Genomic DNA, 12,337 nt, shown 5'->3' on the forward strand with positions numbered 1-12,337 from the left:
ACCACCACAGAACATAATTCTGTCACTCTCTGGATAAAGACAAGTAGACCAAAAATTCCCCAACCGAAAAACACCAACATCAAGGCACTACATTTCATATTTGGCCTCACCTTCAAGAAGTCCTGGTACCAGCCTTTAATGGAGACATTCATCCTACCATGAAAATTCCAAATGATATATTAAGAGCTACAGTATTCATTTCTTGTTTTTACAAACTGCACACTTGAATGACAGAGTCCTAGCAGAAAAGGGCCTTCTTATGCCGGGCACTTAACAGGCTGTAAAGGTAAAACGTACAGTTTACCCAAGAAAGTCACAACACAGCATGAAAAGAGGAAGATGGACTAAGTGCTTTGGAATGGATTTCAAATAAGAAGTGAAAGCATCTTCAGAAGCATTATCAGTTATCTCTGAAAACAAAACTGTTCAGATAGTAGCAATTTTTTTTTTTTTTCTATCAGACTGGAAGAATATAGACCAATGAGGTTTCTCACAGTTCTGTGTATACTAAGTTCAGTACTTAGCATTTCAATCTTAACAACTGGAGTGGTGAAATAAAAAAATCACATTTCTCAAGTTGGTTGATGACACTGAACTTGCAGAGGTTGCAACTCATTTGCAGGTAACAACTGTCATTTACAAAAACGTTCAGTTAGTGTAAAGGCGTTCTAATGATGATGTTCAAAGTAGCACAGCAGGACAAATGGAAAACTTGAATCTGTCAAGAATCTCCGAGATTAAAACTTGGACAATAACACCGTTGCTTCAAAAGGAAAAGAAATATTCTGGGACACGTTAGCATAAGACATGAAACTTCATTGTTTTCCTTTATTCTTTGCTGTTGGGACACTGAACCCAATTTTACCACTGCACTTCAAGAAAAGTACAGCAAAATGGGAAGCTTTATAACAAGAAACTGTCAGATGGTTCTAGAAGCACAGCTTTTTTTTTTGTGACAAGCTGTCTCACACACACACATATATACACAAAAATATCTTGTCATGAAATTAGTTGAACGAAGATAGAGAGGTGAATTAAACATAAAATATCAGAAAATAGCTGGTATTCAATGATTCTCCATGTCCATTGAAGATAAATAGACAACAACTTGAAGAACTAAAGGCCGAGACAGGCCAAGACAGCTTAAGAGTTTTACATTGTTTTTGTCTATCCACCCTCCAACAGGGGCAGTTAAACACTGTAACGAGCATATGCTGAAGGTAAAGAGTTTAATTTAAGAACAAGGTATGCAAATATTTCAGCAATGGCCTGGGGATCCCTAGTAGCTTTTAACAGGAGAGGAAGACTCCCTACAACCTTCCAGATCTCAGGTTAAGAGCCAGAATATCCTGAGCTTGGCACAGTTGGTGTGGAATTGTCATCCAAGACCCGGTCAAGGCAACTTGCCTGAAAAAAAAAGATTCTCTTCTTGTTACTTACACTTATAAATAACTAGTCAAGCAAGGAAGCAGTCAGTTTAAAAATATATCTATAAAAATGAGTAAAATTTCTTCAGATGACTTTAGAAAACCTCACGCTTTATCTTTCGGGACTGTATTAAACTGGGATATGAAAAGAAGAGGCACACAAGGAAATGTAATTCATCCTGCAGATGTACTACTTCCACCACCTCTTTAGAAACCCTTTCCTTTTCTACATATGAGAAAAATACAAATACACTTACACGCTTATGTACTTTTGTATATACTCTTCAAAATATACACATAAATATATATACACATACATGCCCTTACACCAAGCTAGCTCTCAAGACATACATTCTTAAGATGCATTTCAAAACAGCTAACAGGGCAAAGGCAACTAATGGAAGGTCGTTGGTAAACCTGTCCTCCGAAGCACAGATGCGTTCAGAATGAGAGATGGTTTATATGTCAAGACAGCCTGGCAGCAAACTTTCTTCAGCTGCATTTGCAAATGTTTTTCACCATCTTTATAGGCCCTTACCTGGATGCATTAAGTTCCTAAGATTTGTGTCCTCCTCAGTGACTCACCAGCTTTCTTTTCATCTTTTCTCAGGGACAATATCAACCAAAACATTCTGCCAATTAATTTGTGAATTTCTATGTTCATTCTTTACCTGATGCAATTTTCAGAATACGCTGGGATTACTAAGGTAGTAGGAGATGATAGCCAGAGAAGACATATTTCAAGATACTGACAGCATTAGTCTAGGGCACACAACCACCACCACCACAAATGTACAAAGCAAAACAATGAAGCAAAGAAGAAACTACTAGCCTTTGAGAATCAGGCTGAAATTCGCAGATTTTATATCACCTCTGAAACATGCATCACTTAAGTCACTGAAGGCCTGAATACAGACACAGATAAAAAGCACACAAGTCTGAATGCTTTTGGTCAGAGAGGGTGCAATGAAATTGCCAAAACGCAGTCATCTTAATTCACACAGACTTTTCCAACTTGGCTTGGCCCTCTTTAGTTTTGAATATTTGCCTAACATTTGTTTAGAAAGAAGGCCAAACCAGCGGTACTTTTCATGTTTTAATTACACAGTGTGCATGCTGGATGCAATTCCCTCTTTTCCTATGTACCTTTTACAGCATAAACAAGGGCAACAGGCTGGCTGTTGTTATCCTTCCAAGAACAAATTCCTGTTTGCAGCCAGTATGGCGCTGTTTCACAGAAATCCAAATCAGTTCTCTGATACTGAAGTAACAAACAGTAACTTGATTTTTCCTTTAAAACTAAAGCCGTCCAAAAATACAGCTAATTCCTGCCCATTTCACACAATTTTCGCTTACTGTAAGAACGAAGTTACTGCAAGCACTGTAACAGGTCACAAACTCTGAACCTGCAGCTGCATATTGAAATAATTTTAGTTCGAACTTGTCATACACACTGTGGAGACCTCGAGTCAGCTCTGCTCAGTAATGCAATGTTACACACATCTGAACTAATGGAAAGCCTGAGGAACAGATCTGACTAAGGATTAATTGCGCTATATGAAATGAAGTCTACTGAACAGAAGTTCAATTATTTCTACCATCCAATAAAAGGTTATGAATCTGTAGTTGAAAAAAACCCGAACATGCCACAGCATTGGAAAGGGTAGGTGCAAATTGTATGAAAACAAATGAATTGCTACAAATAGCCTTTCTCCCTTTGCAGAAGATTCTAATTAAGTTCACTTGTCATCTTACATTCTTAAAGATCTGCAAATATAATTTAGGAAAAAAACTGGATAAAAACATTTTGAAAGTTAAAGACTTACAGATACAATGATTGTCAGGATTCAGCAGGCCAGTTATTTTGCCTACTGCCTGCATGTCCATGCTAAATCTTGATTTCTATTTTTAAGCAACATTAATTGATTAGATGTGGGATATGATTGGGATTTCAAAGTTCAAGTGGAACAAACATGCATTCGTGATACTTAAAAAAAGCTGATATGGATATATATTTTATGATAATCACATGCAAGTGTGTGCAAAAAGGCGTTAGACTGTGCAAAAATAAATATGTGCAATATGAGCTGTTTCATAGCATGACCAACAGGAATTCATCTGATACCACAGACGAACATTATTAGACCACTCAGATGTTGGTCTAATAGCCACAAGTAGTATCCAAGTCATGGGGCAAGCAGATAAAAGATAGTAGATCAGGAAACTTAAACCAAAACCAGTCTAACGGACAGGAGCAATAGCTGAAGAAAACTGGAGGCTGGAAATTAATGCAATCCCTAATATTTGCTGGAAAGTTTCCAGTTACAGAAATACTTGTCTTCCATTGTGTTTTCCTGAGATCAAGGGGTAACTCAAGGTATGACTAATAGGTAGCATACAGAGATAAGGTGTGCTTCCTCAGAAGCCAGAAAGCATCCCGACCTCTCTCTTCAGCTTGGTACTGGAGTTCTTAATCAAGATACTTCCTATGTACACTATTTTCACATCTATTGTACCATAGCTAACCTCAATTTTTCACAGTTCAAGCAGACATAACTTAGAGAAACGAAAGTAGTAGATGTCCAGTCTACACAGGACGGTAATACAGTTTACTCTAAAATGAAAACTGGCTTTTGTACTGGGAGGCTGTTGAAAGCTGTAAGATAAGAAGATGGAGTTTTTCCTTGCAGTAGTCACTCACCATCATTGCTGACTGACTCAATGGTCAGTAAAATACTTTCCTCGGTGCGATTTGAGAGACAATTCCATAGACAAGTCACAGTACACAACTGCAATAGACTAGCACCTCTGATTCAAAGGGGAAAAAAAGTGTGGGTTGCTATTCGCATGATTCCCACAGAAACTCCTTTAAGATTTAGATACAAGGTTCTAAAGATCATTGAAGCAGCAATTCAATTTATTATATAAAGTGATAAAAGCAGCTTATCATTTTACAAGATACTTTAGACAATCTTGTCTCCAAAACAATGTTTTCTTTCCCATTCTTTTCCAGAAAGTAGCAAATCTAGTCATGTTTTATCACCAATTCTGTATAGTCAGATTTTTTTCTGTTTGTGACTAAGGTAATATTACTGAAGATATGTAGATAAGAATAAGTCTGGTTTAAGAAAACACTAATTTTTTAAATCACTTTCGAAACGTTGTGTGTATAGATGACAATACATTCCTTTTGCACTTGGAAAAGGACTCCATTTCTCCAAGTTGGATAACTCCACGTTTTTTGTAGCAGAATTTAAATTCTTCTTGTTTAAATATTCACTAAATAGTCACTAAACCCTTCTCACTGGATTAATTTTGCTTTCCCAAACGCTCATGTAAACTTACCAAAGTATATGCTTACCTAGAATTTGTAAATATACTTATTTCTTTTCATACAGATATAATTTACTGGGGGATTTTTATGAAAAGTGAAGATTAGATTCTAGCTTCTACAGATGTAACTGTGGACAATCCCCCCTGAATTCCAGGTTTTTGTGACATTAACTCTGCTCACTGCAAGTTTTGTAACTGAAAGCTAAGCTGAGTCCAACACAACCACCTACAGCAGGATTTTCTTTAGGTAAAGAAAGAACAAGCTGAGACTTTTAAGAACAGCATCCAATAATATATTACTCCAGCCAACTTTTAACCTGGAAATAACTTAGGAGCGTTCATAATTGCCTGAAGTACTTAATTAACTATGCAGTTCCACCAGCACTTCTCTTCTTGTTTAATAACACTACGCTCTGGTAAGATGTGCCCCACTAATTAAAAAAAGGTTATTCCCAAAGCTTGTTCAGCTAACACCGCCACTGTCACAGCTTGAAAACGCTGGTAACTACAAAGTAGCTAGGTCTTACCAAAAAGATGAGATGTATTATATTTAACTCAAACATTTACCATACAATTGTTGCAAATAAATGTTTAAAGTATTTAAAGGTAAATTAGTAGGTACTAACTACACAAAGCTGCTTTCCACATTTCAGATGTCCAAATAAAGTGTGGAAAAATCATAAGTAGTGGTTCCCATGATTCAGGCAAGGTTGTAAGACTATGTCTTGCAAAAACCCCAAACCAATAAACCCCAGTGCAATGCCTCCAAATTTGTTAACTGGAAAGAATATCCATTTGATCACACTTGTTTAGATAACACTGTCACCGAGTCTTAAAGTCCAAATCCAAGGAAAATGTCAACTCTTACCTGAAACATTAGCATGGTATTTACTGCTCAAGGGCTTACAGACAGATTACAGGGATGGATGGAAGAGTTTTAGTTGTTTTGTTTGACCACTTATAAAGCAACAGGAACAATAACTGCTTGGATTAATTTCTCTTTAATTAGAGCAAAGACGATACATACCCTGCAAAGGAAATGCCTGAAGAAAGCTGATAGATGGAAGGTCTGACTCCATGAGGAGCAAGGAAGACTGTTGCTTTGTATATAACTGGTAAAGTTCCACTGTCTTCAATTTTACAGAAATCTTCACCAGTGCTGCCTTTGATCATGTCCCAAACCAGACTGTCTTCACCTGCAATGTTTATTGCTTTACCTATATTCTGTTCCTATCACAAAAGCAATCAGAAGAAAATGAGAATACTGCCTAAGTACTGATCCTGAGGAGCAGATCTGTAATTGTGCCAAGATTTAGTCATGAAAACCCATTGATATGTATGAAGAATTACACAAGTATTTAATAAATTTCTCAATATATCAAGATGTCTAACTTTTAAAAAGATTCTGTGGAATTTCTTACCCTGCAAAACAATGAGGTTTTTCTGGTGATTATAAGAGACTATGACAAGGCAAAATATTTATTATTTTCTTTTATATATTTGGCTATCAGTATCACAGTACCCATGCCTGGGAGAGAAGAGAGTAAACCACCAGGGTAAAAAGAGTATATAATCAAAATATGAACAGTGAATTATCTATCTGAAATACACAAACATTAAAAAAGATGCAGACAAGAAATCTGTTTTAAGCATTTTATCTGCTAGAGGCACTCGATATGAAAGTGTTGAAGTATCTAAATGCAATGACAGGTCCAAGTGTACTTCCACTAGCATTAAAATATAATAATAAATTATAAAGTTATCCTCTAAAGAGAAAATCCTACCACTTCAAAAGACTAAATGTGGAGCCTCTAGTTAAAAAAAAAAAAACAAAACCCCAACAAAACACTTATCTCCTTTCAATGAAAGGCATTGCAAACTCTGCCTAGTTCACTTTCAGTGACCCACTATCATATTTGTAATATCACCACTACATGACAGACCAAGAAGCAGGGAAAAAATGTCTTGGCTAATATTTTAGATGTTGAGCTGAAGCAAAACTTTGAATGTTTCAATTCATTCCTTGCACCAAACTTGCAGAACACAGTGTCAGGAAACAGTATCCTCTTTTTCTGTCAATGGATCTCGGAGATGTAAGGAGTACATGGTAAGACTATAGCCTGAGGTTATGGAATACTGCGAGTGGATCAAAAACTATGTCTCAGAAAGACAAATGTGTTCAAAAAAAGAGCATTTGTAAGGATGGAGCAAAAGGTGAGGGCAAAGAAGCAAAAAGTGAAGATGGGAGAAAAAAGAACGGCGACTATGGCACAAAGCAGAAGAGACCAAAAGCAGCATGGGGAAGGGAGGCAAGGGAAGAAATGCTTGGGAGTGGTATGAGAATGATGGGAGGCAGAATGATTTACTCAGCAAGGCATATCACACACCAGTAATGCACACAGTAAAATGAAAAAGGAGAGTCCAGGGAAAAATTGGCATCAAAGATACATAACAACATCTTTTTTTTTGCATCATGTAGTGTATCTTTTACCATGTTTTAGTGTTATAATTCAGATGACAAATGCTTATTGTGCATATATACATATAAATACATAAACTACACACACATACATTCTGTATGATTAACATGATCCAATCCCCATCTGGACTACATCTACTGAGGGAACGTAGGCGAAACTGCCAAGCACCTCATCCTCAGCACAAAGCCTGAGGCTGCTGGCTTGCCCCACAGAGACAGACACGGCAGCACTTGCACACTCAGACTACCTGCTGATCCTGGGGAGGAGAGGGACATGGGGAAGGGGGAAGCATCCTTGCAGAGTTATCTCTGTCCAGTGATTGAAGGGAATGAAGAATAACACAGCTAACGCCTCAAGTGAGAACACGTGTGCAGGAATGTAGCATAATGGGGAATGAGGGACACAGAGACTCAAGGTGACACTGTCACCCTCACAGCACAGCACACAAAAGGGAACTTCAAAGACAATCCAGTTCCTATCCAGAACTATATAGCTGTACTAGAGTCTCTCCTGGCAAATCAGACATAATTGCAGGCTTTGTGGGCTGTGCCTACCTGTCAAACAGTCAGGAGATTAATCACAACCTTCAACAGTATCAACAGAGAAAATCAGCCAGTGTAAAAGACACAGTAAGACAAAAACCCACAACTATTATGAGTGCAAGAGCAAACCGTACTATTAGTCACTTTTGTCCTAACTCCATTTTGTGGCCAGACTCCACAATGAGCTGTATGAGAGAAATCAAGAAATGCTTTTTAAAGCATATACATGACTTATTCCTTTCATATCTGCCCGCTTTCTTCCTTCTCTTCTTTTTTGTATCCTGGACTGAAATAACAGAAGTTCCCACTGCAGCAGTATGCAGCTGAACAAGTCACCTAGATACCGTAGATATGTTTAGACAAACTTCTAGACAAAGTTATAAATAAGCCTTGGATACAGCTATTCTCATTTTTGTTCTTCAGCACGCCTCTTTGTTCTCTAAGGATGGAATGAGAATCTAGTGCCAGTGGAAAGACAAACTGATCTATGATAGGAGCTGACATGCTCCAAAATACTATTTTGGCCTTTAGAGAAGACAAAAAGGGAAAACAAGCATGCAGAGTTGTTAAGGGGAGGGATTCTGTTTGTTTTTATGCACTGCTTTTCTAAAACCCCTCCTAAGCTCCTCTTCCAAACCTCCTTGGAAGAAAAACTATATCCAAAAGTCAATGTATTGTTATGACCACTTTGTCATCAGGTATATACTTAAAAACCCTATACTTAAATATCACAAAGCTATAGGAACTTCTGAAAAATGCTCTCTCAACTTCCTATTTCTTTACCAGCAGACATAATAGGAACATAGACTACAAATATCATTGAATCTGTGACTTCTTTAAAGAACTGGGTCATGAGAAGGACTTTGTTGGATCTCCTCCCACCATCCTGGGCATGCAGAGCCTTCTGTTGCTGCTTTCATAAATTCATTAACTTCAATGTAAAGTTTTAGCTTCTCGCATTTTGTATTTCTACTGCATGATTTTTTCAGAATCTCACTTCTGTGAGGGTTAGAAAACTAAATCTCATCTCTAACACAGAGGCATTTGCAAACTATTCACATCTTTCTCCCTCTCAGGTAGCAGGTAACAGCAAAAAGCCCCAGAAAAGTATAAAATAAAGAAAGTGCAATAATCTTCAGTACAGTCAAACTCAAGGAGATCATTAGCTGTTACTTACGGAGGTGTCACTCCTTTTGGAAGGCCTAATGCGTTGACAGAAATGGGTGGTGGCTGGGATGGCAGCATTGAGCTGAGAAAAGCTGCTGGAGACTGCCCAGAATTAGGAAATCTGGGAGTTGGAGATATGCTGTGAGAAGGTGAAGAAAGTGAGGGAAGAGGAGGGGGTGGAGGAGGTGGAAGAGGAAAGGAATCACACACGGGATATGCTGCAGTTGGACTAAAGACAGGTGGAGGTGGGGGTGGAGGAGATGGAGAAGAAGGAGACCATGAGTATTCCCCTTCTGGAGCAAACTGCTGAGAGAAAGGGGGAACAGGCACTCTCCCAAACTGTTTCTGAGAAGCAGTTGGAGACATAGGAGAAGGAAGGCTGGATGTAGATGACCCTGAAGATGGAGTCACGTAACCTGAAGCAGGGCTGATGTTCTGAGCAGCAATGAACTGCTTAGGCCGAGCATAGTTGAAGGAGCTGGAAGACTGCATAGTTGGGGAAGTATGAGAGTTAAGAATACTCATTGGCACAGGGGAGGTGACAGACTGGCTGGACTCAAGCTCCTGGAAGGAGGGGGGAGGAGGAAAGGAAGGAGAAGAGGGAGGATGCTGCCGATGATCAAGTTGCTGTTGGTGACGATACCACTGGCCACTTTCTTGCTCCAGACGAATCTGGTTCTGCAGCTGCTGTATTCTTATAGGGTCCCTGTAGAAAGGAAAAATAGATAAAAAGATGATCAGACATGCAGTGCTGGGTGGGGAGGAAGTAAATTCCACTGAGCTGCGGTCTAGGAAAAACAGAATGCAAGAAAAGTTGAAAGCTTTTGCACATCTTGAATGGCCCCATTCAGTCAGAGCTAAAATATTGCTACAAAAGTCTGCTTTTTGAGTTCAAGAACATGGGGAAAAAAGTATATGCATAATAGAAATTAACAGAATTCTTAAAAAATGTAGATTATGAGAAAATTCGAAGACACTTAGGGTATTTTAAAGGAGCAATCCTGATAATATATGTAAAGGTAAAAAGCTTACGTTCTTAACAAGCTCTCTTTTAATTTCTTGCTTATTTCATTTAATTGCCCTGCTTCAATAATAAGCCTCAGATATTCACCCAGTGACAACTTCAGCCTGCTGTAGCCTCTGCGGGCTGATCACATAGACCAAATTACTGCCATACTTTTAATGAGGTACTTGATACAAGGGATGAACTGCCGTGTTAGAACCATTCATGTACCTACAGGTGTGCAAAGATGACTTCCAAGAAAAACCTACAGAAATGGTGAACTGAGCTTCTGTGTCTTTAGTCCCACTTTTTTCCCAGGCTTTATTCTTAATCATGGGTCCTGATACATGTCTTAATAGATTCTGAATACAGTTCTAAGGAATTGCTAATTGCTGCATGATCTGTTCAAACATAAATGAGAAGTTCTTTCAGAAATGCAGACATTCACTAGTAGAACAATAAAGACTAAAAAAAAAAACCATGTGCAGGAACACTCAAAACTGTTTAATTTAATTAGAAAAAAAACCCCAAACCCCCAAAGCCCCCCACAACCAAAAAACAACAAAATGTTCAGCAGTGAAGCAAACCAGACCATGCACTGGGTTTCTTTTTGTCCACAATACAGTTATTTGAATGATGCCAAGACCAAAATTAACTGTGGGGTCTCTCATCTTAAAATACATCAGACTGACTTGCTTAAAAATTGTCACGTTCCAGCTGGAAATCATAACTTTATCTTGATACTCCAGATGTCTACAAATTTTCATCATATGTATATACACCTTTCCTGTATATTCAATACGTAAATACTTTATTATATACAAGTGTGTCATTGTTTATATATAACCTAGGTCACGTAAGCAGAAATTTTAGAAGCTGTCCACTTAATGCATGGCATATGAATGTACAATTCTAGCACAACATACTTTTGTTGATAGCAACACAATTAGAAATGGTTAATATCGTATTTTCCACTCCGAGATCAACTTTGATATTCTAACCATCCACATTTGTCAGAAAACATTTTCTGACAATAATTCTGCTTATTTTTTTAGGCCAAAGGAGATTGTTTAGATACCAAGAAAGGGAGAAAGCTCATTTACTACAGAAAACTGAAAAATCAGTAATTGACATTTTACAGTTGCTTTTTTCATTTTTGTCGTAAAGGAGGCTCAATTCTAGCAACATCAGTCATCTCATCAACAATACATATTTCAGTACTTAAAAGGAGACTGTATTTTCCTTTTTAATTAAATCAGCAACAAGAACATCAAAAGCTTCTAGATTTTATGATTCATTTTTTGATGTTGATAACAGACTAAATTCCTATCAGTTCAACTTTTCACTCTACAGGACACTGGCTGAACCTCATTCTGCGACTTCTGCTAAGTTACGTAAGTCACCTTTCACTAAGTGGGACTCTTACTTTAGGTTCCATCATTTTTTTGGCTTTCTTAAGCGATGAGAGAAATACTTCATGTCACCTCTGATTAGAAAGAGAAAGCCCCTGCACTCAGCTCATTCTCTATCTCTGGTCTGAATATTTGCAGACCTACTGTCCCATACTTCTGAAATAATTTAAAAATAATATTTTCTTTTCCATCACAATCACTTCCAATAATTTTTTTGTTTATTACTGAAAGGCTACGGTTAAGAAAAAGTGGAGGAAATGTAGTATTGTAGGTAACGCGTTGAATATAGAAGAAATGTAGCTGTCTCCAACACTCTTATGTTTACCCAACATGTGCTGAAAGCAAATCAGAATGTCTTGTCTTGGGACTTATTTTCATTGCCAAGTCACATGGCAATGTGCCCAGCCAAGAGCATAACACAAATGACCATCTATGGTCCTGTCAATGGTTAGTACACTACTACAGTGCCTGCCACACAACTGCTGCTGTACCAGTTCAGGCAGAAGTAAAGATCAGATTCAGCACATGCCTGCAAAAGGTCAGCAGGCAAATGCAAGGTTGCTCTGCTTCACACTAAACTTGACTTGAGGCCACGGGAATATACATGCCTGTAAGTCAGGGTTTATTAGCTCAGGATAGCACTAATGCCATTTGCAAAGCTTTTGATGAGCTTAGGGTCTAGACAAAGCAAGTCCATGTCTGCATGAAAAATAACATGCAGACATAATCATTATCACATCAGCCCATATAGCAAAAACCAAAGACCTTCTTAGAGCAGATTTTCATTCCAGTAGTAGAAATGCATGATTCTTGTCTGCAAAGGAATGTTCTGCACCTCAGTTATTCTTTTAAGAGCAGATGCTGCCATACACTTAATTCTTGAACATATGTCCACTTGAGAGATGTGTCATTATAAGGAAGAAGAAAAAAAAGAAAATCAATTCACAACTATTCCTTTGTAAGGACAGACAGT

General features: G+C 38.0%; 1 protein-coding gene across 1 annotated transcript in view; it reads right to left on the reverse strand.

Annotated features, from left to right (window-relative positions):
- Positions 1–12,337, reverse strand: part of PALLD (palladin, cytoskeletal associated protein) — a 190,406-nt gene that overhangs the window by 24,870 nt on the left and 153,199 nt on the right. Inside the window, exon 11 of the mRNA XM_069855795.1 lies at positions 8,960–9,655. Coding sequence (XP_069711896.1) covers positions 8,960–9,655 — 696 coding nt within the window. The remainder of the gene's footprint in view (positions 1–8,959; positions 9,656–12,337) is intronic.

This window comes from Phaenicophaeus curvirostris, chromosome 4 (genome assembly GCF_032191515.1).
Source record: "Phaenicophaeus curvirostris isolate KB17595 chromosome 4, BPBGC_Pcur_1.0, whole genome shotgun sequence".
NCBI lineage: Eukaryota > Metazoa > Chordata > Aves > Cuculiformes > Cuculidae > Phaenicophaeus > Phaenicophaeus curvirostris.